Source organism: Pithys albifrons, chromosome 12 (assembly GCF_047495875.1).
Source record: "Pithys albifrons albifrons isolate INPA30051 chromosome 12, PitAlb_v1, whole genome shotgun sequence".
NCBI lineage: Eukaryota > Metazoa > Chordata > Aves > Passeriformes > Thamnophilidae > Pithys > Pithys albifrons.
In genome coordinates, this window is record NC_092469.1 from 18850493 (window position 1) to 18870014 (window position 19522).

Here is a 19522-nt window from a genome sequence, read left to right on the forward strand (position 1 = left end):
TGATAATTCACTGTTCTCCCAAGAGAAAAGGAGTTAGTTCAAATTGTAAGAAAAGTGTTTGAAGATACTTTCTGATTGCCAGGGTAGGTGAGTGCTGGAGCAGGTGGAGTGGAGACATGCAGGGTTGGGGAGTTGTAAATAATTTATAAATGTAGCCTGTTGCACATCCCAACTGCATTCCTGCAGACCCTGGTTTTGTGTGGGGTTATCCAGCAGGGTTGTCCTGGGATTTTGGAATCATTGTCCAGTTTTGAAGAAAGATCTGACAGACATAGTTATATTTCTAACATGTTAAATCCTCAATTTTTAGCACTTCAGCCTCGATACTCTGTCCACCTGGTTTCTCTTTTGTTTGGACTTGCACTGATTAGAAAATTACCTTTTTTTTAGAAAAAAAAATGAACAGGTATTTGTAATAACACGACCTGATGAATGAACTTCAGCAAAATGTATTTTCTTTACCAACAAAAATGTCTGAACATGGTAATACTGTTCTAGATCTGTTTCCAAATCAAGGCTTTGTTTCATAAGTCACTGCCCTCCAAAGGGAATGTGAGTTCTCTCTGATTATTAACATGAACTTTCCAGCAGGTTTTGAAATTTTAAGAAGGTTTTCTCATGGTTGTAAGTGTGTTTTCTTCTAATACTCTTGTATAAGTTCTTTCAGTTACTGTGTAAATGTGGTATTGAATGTAATTGCTGGACACAAAAGTAGTTCTTTGTTAAAAGAAACAAAGCTCACAGTAATTGCACCAGACCCTCTTACAGAGCAGCTTTGTGACCACAAGAGGATGCTAAAGGTCCTAATAATACCTTTATTGAGCATGATGTGAAATGGGGAAGAGTTAATGTAAAAAGTTACTGGTAGACATTCAGAATACAACCTTTTTCCATTGTTTTTATCTTAAATTCCAACAGTATTTAGTCACATTAACAGAAACATTATGTGAGCACAACATGGTTCAAATGTTGCTGCTTTATTAATGCATCCTGAAATACTTGATCAGTAGTTTAACAACATTTCAGCCCCCACAGAAAAGTTTCCATCTGCAGCTGTGCCACTTTCTCAATTTTACATCTCTTTGCTTTCAGTAATAGACTGACTTAAATTTCTTTCTATTTTCTGGCAATTTTTTTTTGTTAGACTGGTGGTATCTGCAGGACCTTAAGGGGAAAGAGGTGGTTTAGAAGTAGAAGGATTTTTGTGGATTTTGTTTGCAGCTTTACCACCTCCACTGCTTAGTTATTCCCCCTGTGTCCCCTTTTCTTGATTGTTTGGTCCTGGTGAATAGCTCAAAATTTAAGTTTATCCAGTGTAGCTTATAGAGGCCTTCACATCTATTCTAAAAATAAATAACCCCTTGACAGACAATTACAACGTTCATTTGCATCTGTTCATTCTGACTTGTATACCTCTTGTCCTTATTTTGCAAATTTAAAATACACCAACTCCAATATTTTCCTTAAACAGTTTTTATTTAGGGACATAAATAGCAGGTCAGGATTCCTGGAAAAACTCCCCGTGTTGCTCCCAGTTTCATAACTGAGACAGAATTATGTGCAGTGGTTTCTGAGTTTTAAGCTTGGGTCATTGCTGAAGGTTTTGGAAGCAGGAAAGCAGCAGGAATTATATTATGTAAGGCTGTTATCTCCTAGATTTAAACCAGTAAATAAAACAGCCTGTTCTGAAGAGCACAGTTCCATCTCTGTGTCTGTTTGCACTGAGATGTTTTTGTTGTAAGAGAGTGGATGGTGAAACTTGTGAACTGGGACTGCTCTGTCAGCTTCATCTTCAAAGCAGAAGAATTTGGGAAATACTTCATAAAATCTCTGACTAGTGATGGCAGCTACCAGGATTTTGTATCTGTGTAAATAAAGGCACCTGCTTGTAGGGAAACAAAAATAAACACAAATAGGTCGTGTTGGTTTCTGTCCCAGCATCCTCCTGAGCGACCTCCAGGATGTCTCCAGTGGAAGAAACACGTCTGGTGTGAAACACAAGCAGTGCTTGAACGGACTGAGAGGGATTTGCTGAAGTTTCTGGGAACCTTGGACATTGATCTGAATGATTTTGTGATGCAGCAACAGATGTTTGTTTGATTTGACCTGTGAGTTTTGTTGATGCTCAATTTGCTGTTTCTCATCCTGCAGAAATACTGGAAAGTGTCAGGCTAATACATAAACCAGTGTCTTTGCAACCCCGAGGGCTGATCAACAAAGGAAACTGGTGCTACATCAATGCTGTATCCTTCCCTGGGAAAAATGAACACTCTTAACTTAAATTGGTGTATTGTATCTGTCAGAGTTTTTCTGGATTGTTCTGGTAAGTATTTTGTGGAGGTGTTTGTCTTCCCACATCCTGCTCCTGTGGTTAGGATGTTGAAGTGTAGCTGCTGGAAATCCAGGGGGATTTGGGCTCTTGGAGTCTCTTGCCCACAGTTCCCCTGCAATCCTATTTGCAGTTTGTTCCCTGTGTCAGAATATTGCAGAGCTGTAACTTTCTCCTGACTGGAAACCTTCTTGCAATTTCTAGTTCTGTTTGCTCATGAGTCCGTGTATCAATTTAAGTGGTTATTTGTCTTTTGTACTTGACATAACTGTTCTTGTAGGCTTTGTTTTGGCAGTTTGGTACTGGGATCATTTGGGTTTGTGTGGAGCAGACTGTCACAATTATTGTTTGAAATAATCCTTTGACACATTGCATGATGGAGGATGAGCCTGCTCTTAATGTATTGGAATTTTCTTCTCCTGCAAAAATAACTTTGAGGAACAGAGGTTGTCCTTCTTCAGTGCTATATGATGATATTAATAAAAAACGAGCAATAAATTTTAAAATTATTAATCTTATGTTAACAAGGCTCACCTTGAGTGGCAGGTGGGATATTTTATGTGCTGCTATTGCTAGCGAAAAATAATGAGACCAATTTCAAGACTGATCTCATGGCTGAGCCCAATAAACTATTTCCAGACCAACAATTCTGCTTTAAACTTTAGCTTTTATCTCACATAGCCAGTTGTGCACTCAGCTGGTCATACACCCCTATTAGCTCCTGGTTTTTCAGTCTTGAAGTGTTAGATGGGAATTTCTTACTCAATTTTTGTACACTGTAGGGATCAAATTAATCTCTTTCTGTAGCTCTTGAGACTGATGCCTTTTTTTTGTCATTTCCCTCCAGTCTTTCAAGGCATTCCCTTTGCTCACTGGTCTCACCAAGCAGCACACATTGGTGTGGTTTAAAACTGTTCTTCCCTCACACACTGGAGTTTCACTGGCTGCTCCCAACTCTTTTCAGGATGTCTCACATCACTGGAGCAGTTTTGTTTTGGATACAGGGCTTAATCACCACCTTTATGTGCAGTCTCTCAGCTGCCTCCTTCCATCCTTCTCAGAAAACATGCTCCAGGTTATCTCTTGCCAGTTTTCCAACTGGTGATTGTATAAGGTCTTTCCTATGAAGGTTCTTTTCCTCTCCTGTTCCTGAACAAAATGTTTCCTTCCCATTTCATTAAACTTTTTGCCATGATTAAAATATCACTGCAGGTTATAAACTGCTGGGTGTTTTTAGCATAACTTGTGTACATCACTGGTTAAAGTTGTGATAAAACTTCTGCTATTCCTGGGTTGATCTACAGAATAAAAATACAGCATATAATTTTGGATATAATTGAGTATTTGGTTAATACACAGATGAAATTTTCTGCATCTTTCCTTAATGGCACTGCACAGACCCTGCAGGCCTTGGTTGCTTGCCCTCCAATGTACCATTTAATGAAGTCCATTCCAATGTATTCCAAGTCCCAGAGGCCGTGCACCTCCACTCCAATGCTGGACAGTTTGTAAGTAATGTGGGGAAGGAAATGAAAGGGTCACCTGACTAAGTTCATGCAGAAACAGCTAACAAATAATTGTTAGAACTTGATCTGTATCCAGAAGTCTCTTTGCTGTGTTTTTTGAGTGATCCTACCTTGATATTTTACAACTACTTGACTAGTCAAGGAAGACACTTCCTGTTGCCTTGGGAGTATCACTTTTAAATAGTATTTAATTTGCCAAAATGAACCACGAGAGCCACAGGAACCCACCCAACTCCTGGGTTTCATTACAGTGATCAGGTTGATTTCTGTGTCTGGACTTTACTCAGACATTGTGATTGATACTCTCCTTCTTGGCAGTCATAATGGCAATGATCTGATTGTCTTATTTGTCCTTCTCCTTCTGAACTTGCTGCTCATGTGTGGTCGTTCCCTCCATTCTGTTGCAGTGTTCGTTTAATGAATGAGTTCACTAATATGCCTGTACCTCCTAAAGCAAAGCAAGGTGAGTGGCAATGGGGGCAGCAGAGCCATAAAGTGATGGTGAGAAGCCTTTGGGATAAGGATCTCTCTGGGTGATGCACTTGAGACCTCCAAATACTGGTGCTTTTAGGAATTCTGGGATTTCTTGATACTTAACATTTTACTGTTACTTTTTGTGCCAGTGTTGCACTTTTTCTTATTGGTGGTTCAGGTCAAGAAGTCAGAAAATGTTGCAGCTTAAATTTTTTCTTCTATTTGGTGGACCAAATGTACAAGTGCAGTAAGAGTAGTTCTTGTTGAAGGTTCACTTAAGTTGCCTTCTAAGAATGTGCCCTTTCTAATAAAATCATTTGATATTCACTGTATTTTATTCCACTTCCTTCCTTACTTATTTCCAGCTGTTTAGTTCATCAGGTTGCTCAGTTCTATCATCCTCCCTTAAACCCTGAACTCACATTCATTGGGAATAAAATGGGGCCAGAAGAGGTTTCTTGAGCAGTTGGAATTGCCTGCAGGAATATTACCTTGGCTCCTGATTCCAGAGGGAAAGCTTTGGAAATGTAGGATTCCTGCTAATACAGATTTAGGCTCAGTGATGATTATGTAGTGAGGAATAGAACATTTTTTGATGCAAATAAATGATCTTACAGACTTCAGGTTTTTAATCTTAATTTCAAATCAAGTCTGTTGTATTACAGACTTACAAAAACAAGCACATTCCTGAAACTGGTTTTTATGTAACATGATAAGAAAATATCACAAGGAGCTGCTTGTTCCAGTGATTTCCAAACAGTTCAGACATTTCTGTGGTTTCTTTTCTGTAAAACAAATCTCACTGGCTTATGCAACTGATTATACTTGTAGGTCATCTGATTGTGTAGTTTTCAAGTATGGTTTGGAGGCCTCGTGTTGCCATCAGGTGGAACATTCTGTTTATTGGGTTTTTTTTCTGCAGGGAGGAAAAGGGATCTGTTAGAACTGCAAGTTCACTAAAGCTCTTAGGAAGTGTTCCTGGAGTACAACAGTACAGACATTTAAATAGAATCATAGAATGGATTGGGTTGGAAAAGACCTCCAAGATCATCGAGTCCAACCCTTGGTCCATCTCTAGTTCATTTACTAGATCATGGCACTCAGTGCCACGGCCAAGCTCAGGTTAAAATTAGAATAGAAATAGAATAGAACTGTTCTTTTATGGTGGCTGAGAATATTGTTGTTAATCTTCAGAGTGTTTACTGACTTTTCTGAGCATCTGTAAGTCTGTGCAGGGTGATTGAAAATGTTTAAGATAAAAGAGCACCAAGAGTAGAATAAAACAAATTAATAGAAAAATGTTGGATGCAAAATGTAGTGATATGTGAAGAAAATGTTCAAGTATAATGTAGAAAAACTCCTCTGTACTGTTCTTTATATTAAGTTCTCTTTGGCCTTGCAGCTTTAGGTGATAAAATAGTGCGAGACATCCGACCAGGAGCTGCCTTTGAACCGACCTACATTTATAGACTCTTGACGGTTATAAAGTCAAGTCTGTCAGAAAAGGTGGGACCCAAAATCCTTGGCTCTGGAATTGCATTGCAGGGCAGTCCCTGTCCTCAAAACTGTGCAAAGCCACCTGTCTGAATCTCTGCTCAAACACCACTAAAATCAGCTAATTGGCAGTTCATTGTAATGAAGCTCCGCTGTCTTGGGACTTAAATGAGTTAATTATTGGGTTGGCAGTTTGATATGTCAGAATAATGAAAAAATTGCTATTGGAATGGACCATCTCTTTTTATAAATGACATTATTAATGGATTTACATTTTAGAAATGAGCAGGTGGTCATTTTTGGGAGGGATTCACCCACGAATGATTGAAGGCTCAGAGACTTAAATACTATTTCAGGTTTAGTTTCAATTTAAAGGAAAGTTAATAGTTCAAACTGTCCTTTGATTTGGCCTTGGCTTGACAGCAACTTTTAATAGTGGTTTTAAACAGGGGGGGGGAAAAAGGTTAAATGGAATTTGCATAGAGAAGGCTGCAAATATACCAAGTCCAGCTTATGTGTTTATTTACTGCTTAGGGCAGTTTGCTTGGAACTGGTTAAAAATAAGTTACAGTAAAATTTAAACTTGATTTGACACTGTAACTTAGGCTGAGTAAATGCTGCATAAGCTAAATTAATAGGAGAAAGCTGGATGTTCCATGTCATGAATCTTCTGTTAAAAGGAAACCATGAAAATGTCATAGAATTAATTGAAAAAAATGTTTTATTCAGGGCAGGCAAGAGGATGCTGAAGAATACTTGGGATTTATCCTCAATGGACTACATGAAGAAATGCTGACCCTCAAGAAACTTCTCTCTCCACATAATGAAAGTTAGTGCATTTTTTTCCTTGGTATAAAACAATTTATTTAAAATACTGTGTTTGTGTGGTGATTCTGTAATACAGAGTAATGTTTAGAGTAGGTGCTGAGATGGGGATAGAATGCCATGTTTTAGGAGACTCAGGCATTAACAAATAATTAAAATCTGGATAAAATGAGCCCATTCTGTCCAGTTTATAAATGATCTGAAGTGTTACTGGATGTTCTGTAAATGCTCTGAATGACACACAGTCACATACCTGGTCCTCCTAAGCAACAAAAGTCTGTATTACAAATTTGTACATTATTTGAGGTTAACTCAAGTTGACTGCTCTTGTCTTCAGTCATAGATGTGTTTGTCATTCATAATACCTGCAGTGTCAGTTGTTTTCTGGGCTCTTGGCTCTCCCAGTGGGAGTTCAAAATGTATCCCTGTCTTTTTTCACTGATCTTTAAACCACTGTTCAAAATCTTCTTTTTGAAGTGGAAAGTTCTAGACTAAAGCCTAATTTATATCCAGTATAAAACAGCATATTAAGTGATTTTAAAATTCTTCCTGACGAAGTTGGGGAAGAATTTTCTTTGGAAGAATTATAAGAATTTTTATGCAAAGTGCCATTTTATTTTATAGTGACTTTATAATTGAGCCCCCTGTTAAAAATGAAACAAAATACTGCAAGCCTTAGCCAAGTATGGAGTTAAGATCACTACTTATCCAATTTCTCTTCAGGAGAGTAAGTTTTTTAAGATAGAAAATGGTCATTCCACATTTTGTTCTATAGCTGTGTGCAGTTTTTAGCCTCCTCACTTGGGCACTTGCAGAGAAAATATTTGCTAAGCTCTGGGTTCCCTGTAAAATACCTGTGCAGAGAAGGAGTTGTATTTAATAATGGCTTAATTATGTTTCCAGAATAACACTTGACTTTCTAATTTTCTGCCCCATAAATTCACTGCTAAAAATATATCAAACTTTGTTAGAAAACTCCATTTATTTACATACAGTCCCCAGTGAGGTGCATTCTGTTAACACATGCCTGGAAATTCTTGTCCTCATTTACTTATCGAATCCAAGATCTGTGGAAACATTTTATCCTCAGCAAGTTATTTCACAGAATCACAGAATCGACTGGGTTGGAAAAGACCTCTGAGATCATCAAGTCCAACCCTTGGGCCAACTCCAGTCCCTTTACCAGATCATGGCACTCAGTGCCACGGCCAAGCTCAGGTTAAAAACCTCCAGGGATGGGGAATCCACCCCCTCTCTGGGCAGCCCATTCCAATGCCTGAGCACTCTCTCTGCAAAGAATTTTTTTCTGCTCTCCAACTTCAATTTCCCCTGGCAGAGCTTGAGCCCATCGTGCCCCCTTGTCCTATTGCTGAGTGCCTGGGAGAAGAGACCAACCCCCACCTGGCCAGAACTTCCCTTCAGGTAGTTCTAGACAGTGCTGAGGTCACCTCTGAGCCTCCTCTTCTCCAGGCTAAACACCCCCAGCTCCCTCAGCCTCTCCCCACAGCACTTGTGCTCCAGTCCCTTCTCCAGCCTCGTTGCTCTTCTCTGGCCCCGCTCCAGCCCCTCAATCTCTTGCCTCAACTGAGGGGCCCAGAACTGAACACAACACTCAAGGTGTGGCCTCCCCAAGGCAGAGTCCAGGGGAAGGGTCACTGCCCTGGGCCTGCTGGCCACGCTAGTTTGGATCCAGGACAGGATCCCATTGGCCTTCTTGGCCACCTGGGCACACTGGTGGCTCCTGTTGAGCCTCCTGTCCCTCAGTCCCCCCAGGTCCCTCTGCCTGGCTGCTCTCCAGCCACTCTGTGCCCAGCCTGGAGCGCTGCAGGGGGTTGGTGTGACCAAAGGGCAGGACCTGCACTTGGCCTTGTTGAACTTCATCCCATTGGAATCAGCCCATCTCTCAAGTCTCTCCAGATCCCTCTGCAGAGCCCTCCTGCCTTCCAGCATTTCTCTTCGGTTATTGGCCTTGAAAATTGTTAATCTGTGTGACAAGCTGAATGTGTTTTCCTTGGTCCTCTGCAGAACTGGCGGTGTCCAACGGCCCCGAGGCTCAGGCTGGCCCCGAGGAAGAGGAGCAGGAGGAAGCAGGAGAGGGCAGTGAGGACGAGTGGGAGCAGGTGGGGCCGCGCAACAAGTCCTCGGTCACACGCCAGGCTGACTTCGTGCAGACGCCCATCACGGACATCTTCGGGGGCCACATCAGGTATGGGGCCTCTGCCTGGAAATTACTGCAGCCTGAATCTCTTCAAGGGTCTTAAACCAGCACGTTTTGGGAACCATGGAATCATAGAATCAGTTGGGTTGGAAGAGACCTCCGAGATCATCAAGTCCAACCCTTAGTCCAACCCTACTTTGATTGCCAGATCATGGCACTCAGTGCCACGTCCAGTCTCACCTTAAAAACCGCCAGGGTCGGAGAATCTGCCCCCTCCCTGGGCAGCCCATTCCAATGCCTGCCCACCCTCTCTGTAAAGAATTTCTTCCTGATATCCAACCTAAACCTCCTCTGGCAAAGCTTAAGCTGTGCCCTCTTGTCCTACTGTTGGTTGCCTGAGGGAAGAGACCAATCCCCACCTGGCTCCAACATCCTTTCAGGAAGTTGTAGACAGTGCTGAGGTCACCTCTGAGCCTCCTCTTCTCCAGGCTGAACACCCCCAGCTCCCTCAGCCTCTCCCCACAGCACTTGTGCTCCAGTCCCTTCTCCAGCCTCGTTGCTCTTCTCTGGCCCTGCTCCAGCCCCTCAATAAATATCCTTTCTGAACTGAGGGGCCCAGAACTGAACACAACACTCAAGGTGTGGCCTCACCAAAGGCCTGAGCATGTAGAAAATCTGTGTGCTTGGAATGTTGGTGTCTGAGGATTCCAAAGCACTTTAGAGCTGCCTGGTTTTTGTGTCCTCTGTGAATTCTTGACTCGTGTTGTAAATAAGGATAGTCAGAGATAGTGAGATTTATGAAGAGTTAAATCTGATCAGTAAAAGAAGAAAATAAAAGAAAAAATTGTGGACCACAGACACTTAATGCTTTCCAGAGAAAGTTATGTTTAATAGTTAATAAATGTTAAAGGTAAAAGAAGTCTGGAAAAATATAAATGACTGCAAGATGTTACTGGAATGAAAAGAATGTGGGACATCACTTATATTCAGGTCTGATACCAGATGAAGGCAGAAAGGAGATACTGAAAGAATATTTTTTGGAAAGGAGGCTTCATGACTTGCTTGGAGAAATGTGTAATTTAAAATGAAAGCAAAGTAAACACTTGCTAAAAACATACTCCAAAACAAAACTGCTAGACTTGGAAAATTATTTTTAAATTGGAGACAGACACTTAATTGCTGGTGTTTGACTCTCTGTGTTGCCAGATATTCAGTCTAGAAGTGTGAATAATGTGGGCTAGTGCCTTCTGCCTGTGAAATGCTCTGAAATTGTTTATTCTTCTGGGGTTTGAGCCAGACAGCTGGCAAATAAAATTATATTTTCCATAGAATTTGGCAGGCAGATGTTTGTAGGTATTGATGGACTGCAACATAGATGGTTCACATACCCAAGGGGTTGTATATCCCTTAAGTATGTTCATTGTGGTCAGAGTTGTTGAGATCTCTACGTGATTTCCATTAGTTTTTATATTAAAATACTGAGAGAATGTTGTTTTCTGCAGAAGTCCACAGAAAATGATGTAAAGCAAAGGTGATACTCAGTAAAGGCAAAACTGAGCAGCAGAAGCTCAGGGTCCAATCCAGCATCTGTTGTTTGCTGGCACCATCCACAGTATTTATCCCTCACACTTCTCCCCAGAAACAGCATCCCATGGGATGTTGGAAAACCTCATCCATCCTCTGAGGCTGAGGGTGGAGATAGGAAGGACTGAACACACAAATGCCAGTAGAATTCCACTGAAGGAAAGCATCAGAAACTGGGAAAATGGAATGGAAAAAGCAGCTGGGAAAAGATGGTTTGAATTGGCATCTTTAGGTTTGGGGAACTTTTGAATTGGGAAACTTTTAAGGTTTGGGAAAGTTTGTCCTTGCAAGGCTTGAGTCTATTAAATGCCCATTAGGCAAAACCCCATAAAGTCTGTCTTAGTAATGTGAGACTTAAATGTGCAAGTACAAAGTTTTCCTGGAAAACTCTTAACGTGGAATTCTTGCAGTGCACAATTAATTCTTCCTTGAAAATGATGCATTTCCTCTTGTCTAGCTGAGATTTGTAATTATCCTAATAAGGGATGCTGCTACTGAAAAATCACAGTCCAGCAAAAGTTTTGCTGTCAAGTTCTGCCTATCTTTGAGAAGAAAATGTTACAATATAATTTCTAATATTTTTAAGTCTTTCTTAACATTATCTTTTGGAAATATCATTGCTATTACTCATTTTTAATACCTAGTCTTGAACCCAGTTGGAGCTGTGAGCATTTTGCTGTGGATTATTTCTCTCAAGAATGGTTTGCTTGAAAAAAAGAAGTTGGGAAGTGTGTCCAAAAGCAGGGAAAGGTTTGTTTATTGAAACACTGTGCTTGCCATATGCTGGAGGGTTTGTCCTTAAATACAGCCAAGGAGGAAGTGTTAAACTGAAATAAAGATGCTGCTGTGCTCCATACTCTCTTTCCTCTAAAGGATATAGATCTGCCAGTAAAAAGCTGCACTGGCTGTTTCTGTTGGTGCTTCAGGGCTTTGCCTCAGTCAAAGGGACTCTTTTGTTTAACATGCATTAATCTGAACGTGACCATTTCCTGCCTGACCTGGAGACATTCCAGCCATGGCCACTTGGATCAGAGCTGTGTTAATTATAATTCTGCTTTCAAGCTTTGTCATGCATAACAGTGTAATAAATGAATAATTTCTTTGGCTGTACAAAGCCACTTTTTTGTAGCAGCTGGAGCTTTTTAATGCAACTACCTCCTTCAAAATAAAAGGAAAAAAGTCTTGATTTTTTTTTTTCAGTGAAGTTTAAGAAGAATGAAAGTCAGGAAGATCCACTTAGTGCAGTGGGGACTGTCCCATTGCATAAAACAGTGCTCACCCAGCCAGGCTACTTAAAAGCTGCAACTGAACACACTTCAAACAAAAATAAACCCCCCAAAAAACCCAGAAAACGTGTTCTCATACCCCAAAAGGCTCTGATTTATTTACAGAGGAAGTAAGTGCATGGACAAAGTCTGGACACAGAAAACGATGTGAGGAAAAGGAAATGCCAGTCCTCGAGGGAGCAGAGTTTGTATTTCCTATGGCAAGATTGAAGCAAACCATTTAAATTCACTGTGAAATTGGGTTTAGTGAAGTGACTAAAAAATTTGTGTATTTGTATTGGAGAATGTGGAATCAGTTTAATTTTTACAGCAGAACACAGATAAGCTTTAGCAGTTTGCATTTGTGGAGATCTGTTGGAAAACATGTTTTCAAACCTTAACACTAAAAGAGCCTGGAGGTGAATTTTTTAAAAAAAAATACCTTATCAAAAATTTCAAGTTTTTGATGCTTATGCAAGAACTGTTTTAATCTTTGCATAAATAGAACAATGCAATTACAACCCCATTCAGTGTGTTCTTAAGTGGATATTGAAATAATTTAAATTGCAATAAAAACTGAGTGTTTCCTGTTGAAATTTAAAGCTTAACCTTTATATTTGAGTGACTTAAATTGCTTTATCCTTCCTTGAAGGTTCTGTATTGTTGAAAACGCCACTTTATTCCATTTTAACTTTTGTTTTTCCCCCCACAGATCTGTTGTTTACCAGCAGAGTTCCAAGGAGTCAGCCACACTGCAGCCTTTCTTCACCCTGCAGCTGGATATCCAGTCGGACAAGATCCGCACGGTGCAGGACGCCTTGGAAAGTTTGGTGGCCAGAGAGTCTGTCCAGGGATACACCACAAAAACCAAGCAGGAGGTGTGTTCTGCTCAGCCCTTTTTCTTCCAGCCAAGTGCCACACTTCTTGAAAGGGTTTTTTATACAGCCCTTGCTGCACAAATAGTTGTTTGAACACACTCTTGTGTTAACAAAAGAGGGAGGAACTTTTTAAGTGTCTTGCAGCAGTAAAATGTGTTACTCTTGAACACCTACACTGAGAGGAAGGGAACTGACCCTTATAAAACCATGCCTGAAAATAACTGGTGTAATAACTGGAGATTCACTGCATTAAATGAACAGAGTGCACTGTGGGAATAATACACTGTTATGTTTAGCTGATCATAATACACTGATTCCTGGGAATTGCCAGGTTTTGTTACTAAAGGAGCAGCTCCTCAGAGTATCACTTCAGAGCAGGCTGTTGCTTTAGGAGGAAAACTCTTGGAGCCCAATACTTGTCTAGATATGTATGTGGATGTCCTTGAGGGGTTTGGATTCACACATTTCACTTCCAAGTCAAAAATGGAAATATTCACTGGCAGGAGGCCTGGTGGAGGTCAGTGATGATTCTCTCTAAAATATCTGATGATCATGATCTTTCTCTCTGGATTAATAATCTGAATTCTTTCAATAGTCAGTAACACCTCCACTGAGTGTCCTTGGCATCACTGTGGAGTTGATTAGTTTGCTGTACACAGCCCTAAACCCCCTATTTGTCTGTAATATATTCAGTTCAAGTAATTGGCTCACAAACTCATAGAATATCCTGAGCTGGGAGAGACCCACAAGGATCACCCAAGTCCAACTGCTGACCCTGCCCAGGAAAGCCCAGAAATTACACCCTGAGAAATGTTCTTCATAGTTGAAGAATATGTGGAAATAGCAATCAAAATGAATGGTGGTATAAAAGCTGTGATGGCAAAGGAAGGAATAAGAGGAAGGAGCTGTTCAGCATCAAGAAATAAAAACATGGACGTGGAGAGTTGGATCCAGATGTAAAAATCAGTGTGTCAAAGGCTGCTCTGAAAAAGAGAACACTGATTTTTCTCAGTGATACTTGGACAGTGAATAGGACTGGGACCTGGACTGGGTGTTCCTGTGGGGTCTCTGGAGTTGTCTTGGCTGCTTTAAGAGAAGATTGGAGAAGCACAGCCCAGGATTTGCACGAGTGGTTTTACCTGATTCACAGGGAATGGAGGGGAAAAGCTCCTGAAATCTCCATGCTCTCTGATTCCCTGCCACTCTAAGTACCAGGACATTTTATTTTATATTCTCAAGTAGCTCTTTTTTTCAAACAATACATAGTAGTGATAATTGGAGCAGAAAAATCCCTCCAAGGAGGAAAAGCTTCCCTTTGGCCTTGCAGTTTGAGAACTTGTTATTGAGGGTAATAAAGGAATCTTTCCTCACTAAGGCACTGCCTTGCTCCTTATGGAGGGCAGTGGTGAGAACTTCATCTCTGGTGTGCCTGGATGGCTCACAGGGACATCTCCTGCACACTCTGGGGGACTCTGGAGTTGTGGCTGTTCCCTCTGACATTCATGTCTGTATCTTTGAGTTTTCTCAATACTCAAGTGAGACAAAGAAAAGATGGATCGTTTTCTTTAGAAAGCCAGAGATGAATGCCTGAAATTCATCTGCATTCAGTACTCAGAACATTTATTTCTCCAGTTGTTTTCCATGTGAAAGAAGCATTTGCAATGCAAGCTCATCATGATTTACCACGTGGATCTTGTTTTGCCAGTCATTCATTTTTTTTTTTGGTTTTCCCTACAGATGGTTTTCACTTCTTGACTGACAACCCAGTGCTCAGTTAGGGGGTTTGGAAGAAATGGGTGTTCAAATTAGGTGTTGGAGGTCTGGGCTGGCTTATTGCAGAGTTTGGATGGAAATACAGGCATCCCCAGTGTCTTCTAGATCTTCTTTTTCCAAAAGAAATTCAAGTTGAAATAGTTCTTTTTATATTAAAATTGAAGGCAAAAAACTGTAGTGAAAAAGCATTGTCTGTAGAACCAGCCAAAGGCTTTGCAGACAGTAATTTCAGACTGTATTTTAAAGAAGTGTTTAATGTCCACTTTACAGAAGGGACACTCAGGACAATTGATAAAGCTCAAAATAGTTTCATTATATTACAAAGAATTATTGCTGTCTCCTGATTGTTTTAATCTGGATTAAATCAGGGGCATAGAAGAGCTATAAAAGAGTAGTCTTCCACATAAATCTGAATGATTTCTCTGAAAATTTGTTTTTTAATCACTTTGAGCTGGTTTTGATTGTTTTTTGTGTATTAATATAAACAAAATCAGATTTTCATTCAGTGTGTAATTAGGCATTTTAAATGCAAGTAGCTGTTTAAAATGGTGGGCCATTTTCTTGCTGTTTCTGACTTAATTTCATCTGCATTTGAAGGAAATTGTTCTTGTTTCTTCTAGTCCTACAGTTCAGTTGGTTAAATCTTGAATATTTCACCAATTTATATATTTTTAAGAGATTAATTTTTATCCTCACTGAAGTGATTTTCCTTTGTCTCTTATTTCTGTTTGCAAACCTGTTCATGTTTTGCTCTAAAAGTGAAGTCTCCTGAGTAACAAACTGGCTTTAACTCATTTACTTTTCCAGCTTCCCTTCCCCTTACTCCTCAGGAGGGATCTTCACATTCCCTGAGCTCAAAGTGCTCCTTGATGACCTCAGGGCTTTTACTTTTCAGGCTTGGAAAGAGATTATTATTAATAGTTTTCCCCCATGAGTTTCTATTCCCCATTTAGTAGTTTGTAGCAGAATCCAGCCCTGTATTGAAAAGTGCTATGCTGGTGATTGCCAATAAAGAGGTTTTTCTCAATAAAAAATGGAGAAAAACCTTAAGCAGTTATTTTGAGGAATGTTTTTATGTCTTAAATTTCTAGGAAGGCAAAACATTTTTGTTCTGCAATTCCGAGCTCAGTTTCAGGTTTACAGACAGCAACTTTGTGGATTGTTTGGTTAGAATTATATGAAAGTCACTATTTAGTAGAGAACAGTGTGGTCATAACTCATATTTCTCTCTCTGAAATGCTGAGTTCTCCTTCAAGGCAACATTTTGAAGATCCAGTGGAGTTTCCAGTCACAAACTGCAGCTTTTATCATAATAACGTAACTATAACAAATCTGGGTGGGTTTTTTTTTGCAAGTGTATTTAAAATTAAATATTTCTTCCCCATTTGAAGGAGCAATTTTAGGCAGTTAGCAGGAACTGAGAGGTTTTCTTCATCCTTTTGTGTGTCAGGTGGAGATCAGCCGGAGGGTGACACTGGAGGAGCTGCCCCCTGTGCTGGTCCTGCACCTCAAGCGCTTCGTCTACGAGAAGACTGGGGGGTGTCAGAAGCTTATCAAGAATATTGAGTATCCTGTTGATCTGGAAATTAGTAAAGGTAAAGATATTTGAACAGGAGTCCCCTTTAGAGAAAAGATGGCATTGTGTTTCCTCAGGGTATCTGTGTTTGTTTGTTTCTTCTGCACAAGATTTTGTTTTCATCGTTGTCTGAAAATTTACTAATTTGGATGAATATTTTGTGTGTTTTTTTCCTTTTTTATTTTCTTGAGTTTCTGGGTACAGTCTTGCTGAACCTGACATTGCCTGTGGAAGAGTTTGAACATCTCTTTTGCAAAGAGCATTATGATGGAAGGTGTAAAAACCTTTGTCACTTCTAGACAATGGGCTGACTCTCCTGTGGATTTATGGAGTAGGGTTATAAACTGCAGTAAATATCAATAATGGGAAGGGATCCTCTTGATTGAGAGCTGTGTCCCTGTACAAGGCTGTTGCCAAGTAATACTGGATATTTTTGTCAGAGATTTAATTCAGAAAAGTGACAAATTATTTAAATAATTAGTGGTTGATGGAAGGAAACTGGTGTTTTATAGAAAATGCAGCCTTGTCATTGTCTGACAGCAGGAATAAATGGGAAGAAATCAATAGTCTGATCTTCTGCTCTAGTTATTTTTTCCTTCATTTTTTGCTGGTATTTGTAAGCCTTCAATAAACTACAGTGTTCAGCAAACCTGAAGATGCATTTCCTTGATTAGGATTCTGCACCTTTCTTTAAAGCTGCAGAAGAAACTTCAGTTAAACTTTATGATAATGTTGGTTTCTCTGAGAAATAATTGATCCTCTTGCAATGGGATTTCTGAATTTGCTAACTCTTGCCTTTGTGCTTTTGTTTTCCTCCTGCAGAGCTACTATCTCCTGGTGTGAAGAGCAAAATTTTCAAAGGCCAAAGAACCTACAGGCTCTTTGCAGGTATTTTATCTCTGTGCCTCTGGTCCCTGTGTTGCCAGTGCAAATCCTGCATAAGGCATTGTAGAAACACTGGAGTTCCCTGGATTATAGAAAGTATTTCCTTGAAATTTCAATGAAGGAGCTTGTAGCTGTGAAGTTCTTGTTTCAGTGGGGGGTTTGTATGTACATACTGTGTATGCACATGCAAATTGTTACATCTATATTTGTATCTCTCACTGATCCAACTTTGCCAAAGGTTTTGCAGATGCTTTGGATTCTTAATTTACTTTAATCTTCATTTAGAATTATTAGATTTGGTATGCTGGAGAAACATGACTAATAGTGCTTTGGACAAGAGGCTGGAGTGGCAGGACAAGAGGGAATGGCTTTGCACTGCCAGAGGGAAGGGTTGGGTTAAAAAACTGGGAGGGAGTTCTTCCCTGTGAGGGTGCCCAGAGAAGCTGTGGCTGCCCCAGCCCTGGGAGTGTCCAAGGCCAGGCTGGACAGGGCTTGGAGCAACCTGGGATGGTGGGAGGTATCCCTGCTCATGGCAGGGGGTGGAATGAGATCAGCTTTAAGGTCATCCCACCCAAACCATTCTGTGATTCTACAGAGAATCACACAGAATCACAGACTATTCTATGTTCGAAGGGACCCACAAGGACCATTGAGTCCAACTCTTAAGTCAGAATCAAACATAAGTGAGCACTAAAACCCACTTAAATATTGTTGCCTCAGGCAGACCATCCCTGGAGGAGCAGTGAGGGGAGAGTGGGTTGGCTCTGATGGGGGGAGAGGGTGGGTCGGCTCTGATGGGGAGAGGGTGGGTTGGCTCTGATGGGGAGAGGGTGGGTTGGCTCTGATGGGGAGAGGGTGGGTTGGCTCTGATGGGGAGAGGGTGGGTTGGCTCTGATGGGGAGAGGGTGGGTTGGCTCTGATGGGGAGAGGGTGGGTTGGCTCTGATGGGGAGAGGGTGGGTTGGCTCTGATGGGGAGAGGGTGGGTTGGCTCTGATGGGGAGAGGGTGGGTTGGCTCTGATGGGGAGGGGGTGGCTTGACGGTGAGGGGAGAGGGTTGGCTCTGATGGGGAGTGGGTTGGCTCAGCTGGCCAGAGCAGGTGCCAATAACGCCAAGGTCGTGGATCCCACCCATCCCCTCCGTGTAAGTTTGGACACTGTGATCTTTGAGAGCAACCCTTGCCCCTCTCCTCCCCTCCCCGTGTCCCTACAGTTGTGTATCACCACGGGAACAGCGCCACGGGTGGCCACTACACCACGGACGTCTTCCAGATCGGGCTCAACGGGTGGCTGCGCATCGACGACCAGACGGTGAAGGTGGTGCACCAGTACCAGGTGGTGAAGCCGACCGCGGAGCGCACAGCCTACCTCCTGTACTACCGCCGCGTGGACCTGCTCTGACCTGGCCCTCTGTCCTCCCCTGCAAATGCTCTCTGAGTGAAGCTTTTGTGAAGCTTTTTTGTTCTTTTTTTTTCTTCTTCTTTCCCACCCCTTTTAATTTTTTTTAAATTTTTTTTTTTAAGTTTTCTCCCTTTTTTTTTCCCCATCCCCATCTCGCAACTATAAGAGTGATAGAGAAAACTACCCGTGGGTTTGTACACGACTCTTGTGTTGATGAAGTCGCTCGGTTGGAAGACTCAGTCTGGTGAATCACAAAAATATCAAGCAAAAATTAAATCTTGAGTTCATGCTGAATCCTAAGAGAAATAAAGGGATTTATGTTTAATTCCCACTTTCTAATTGCGTAGTAGAAGAAAAACCCTGCACCAGCAACAGAACTTGTAGATTTCTGTGAAAATGTTTTATCTTTAATTCAGTAAAAAAAAAAAAGGGAAAAAAAAAAAGAAAAAACGTAAAAACAAACAAAAAGAAAAATAAAAAAAGCTCTCTCTGCTTTCCCCAATAGTTTTTTGATAAGTGGTAAAATATGAGCCGACGTGTATGAGATGGAAATGGTCCTTTGTGCTTCAAAACATGTACAAACTGCAGAGTTGCTGGTTCCTGATAGGAAGACACATTTTAATAATTGTGCGATGAGAAACTGCTTAAGTACACATTGCAGATCAAATATTTGGAGTTAAGATGTTAGTCTATATAGATGGGTGATTGTAACTTTATTGCTATTAAGAAATTTCAAACTGCATTTATGCTTCTGTGTACATGAAATTAAGAAAATGGGCAAAATAATTAAGATTGATATTTCTTTTAAGTCTGCTTTGTTTAATTTTGCTGTCTGCTCTCCTATAATGTTGAGTTCCTAATTGTACACAGTTTAGTGATATCTAGAAGTATAAAGTTGTCGCCCATCAATAAAAGTCACAAAGTTGGTTTAAGGTGTGTGTGTGGGTTTTGTTTTTCCTCACATGGAATTTCCCTTGGAAATTCCAGAGATTGTCATGGAGCACTTCTACACGGTGTAGGGTGCCTTCCCTAAATGAAGGGTAGATGATTTCATTTTACAGGTTTCCTGAAACTTCAGAAATGTCCTCATTTTGCTCTGGGATGGAACTGAACTTGGAGGGGAGAGGGAGAGGAGCTCAGTCATCCCAGGGATGTGGCAGTGCCAGGGCTGAGCCCTGGCCAGCCAGGAGAGGGAATGGCATCCCTTCTGTATCCCCCTGGAAGCCTCACACTGTTGTTTCTGAGGCAGGTGTTGTTTTATTTGTCTTCAATTAAACTATTCCCTCCTTTAGCCTGTTGACATTTTCATGGAAAACTTTTGGTAAAAATATGTGTTGGAGGAGCAGCAGGACCTGT

General features: G+C 40.9%; 1 protein-coding gene across 1 annotated transcript in view; it reads left to right on the top strand.

Moving 5' to 3' along the window:
* Positions 1–19098, top strand: part of USP10 (ubiquitin specific peptidase 10) — a 49658-nt gene extending 30560 nt beyond the window's left edge. The window contains exons 5-14 of the mRNA XM_071567176.1: positions 2152–2243; positions 3728–3837; positions 4263–4318; positions 5732–5835; positions 6553–6652; positions 8674–8854; positions 12368–12533; positions 15757–15901; positions 16705–16770; positions 17979–19098. Of these exons, the coding sequence (XP_071423277.1) occupies positions 2152–2243; positions 3728–3837; positions 4263–4318; positions 5732–5835; positions 6553–6652; positions 8674–8854; positions 12368–12533; positions 15757–15901; positions 16705–16770; positions 17979–18166 (1208 nt within the window). The 3' untranslated portion in view covers positions 18167–19098. The remainder of the gene's footprint in view (positions 1–2151; positions 2244–3727; positions 3838–4262; positions 4319–5731; positions 5836–6552; positions 6653–8673; positions 8855–12367; positions 12534–15756; positions 15902–16704; positions 16771–17978) is intronic.
* The last annotated feature ends 424 nt before the right edge of the window (positions 19099–19522 follow it).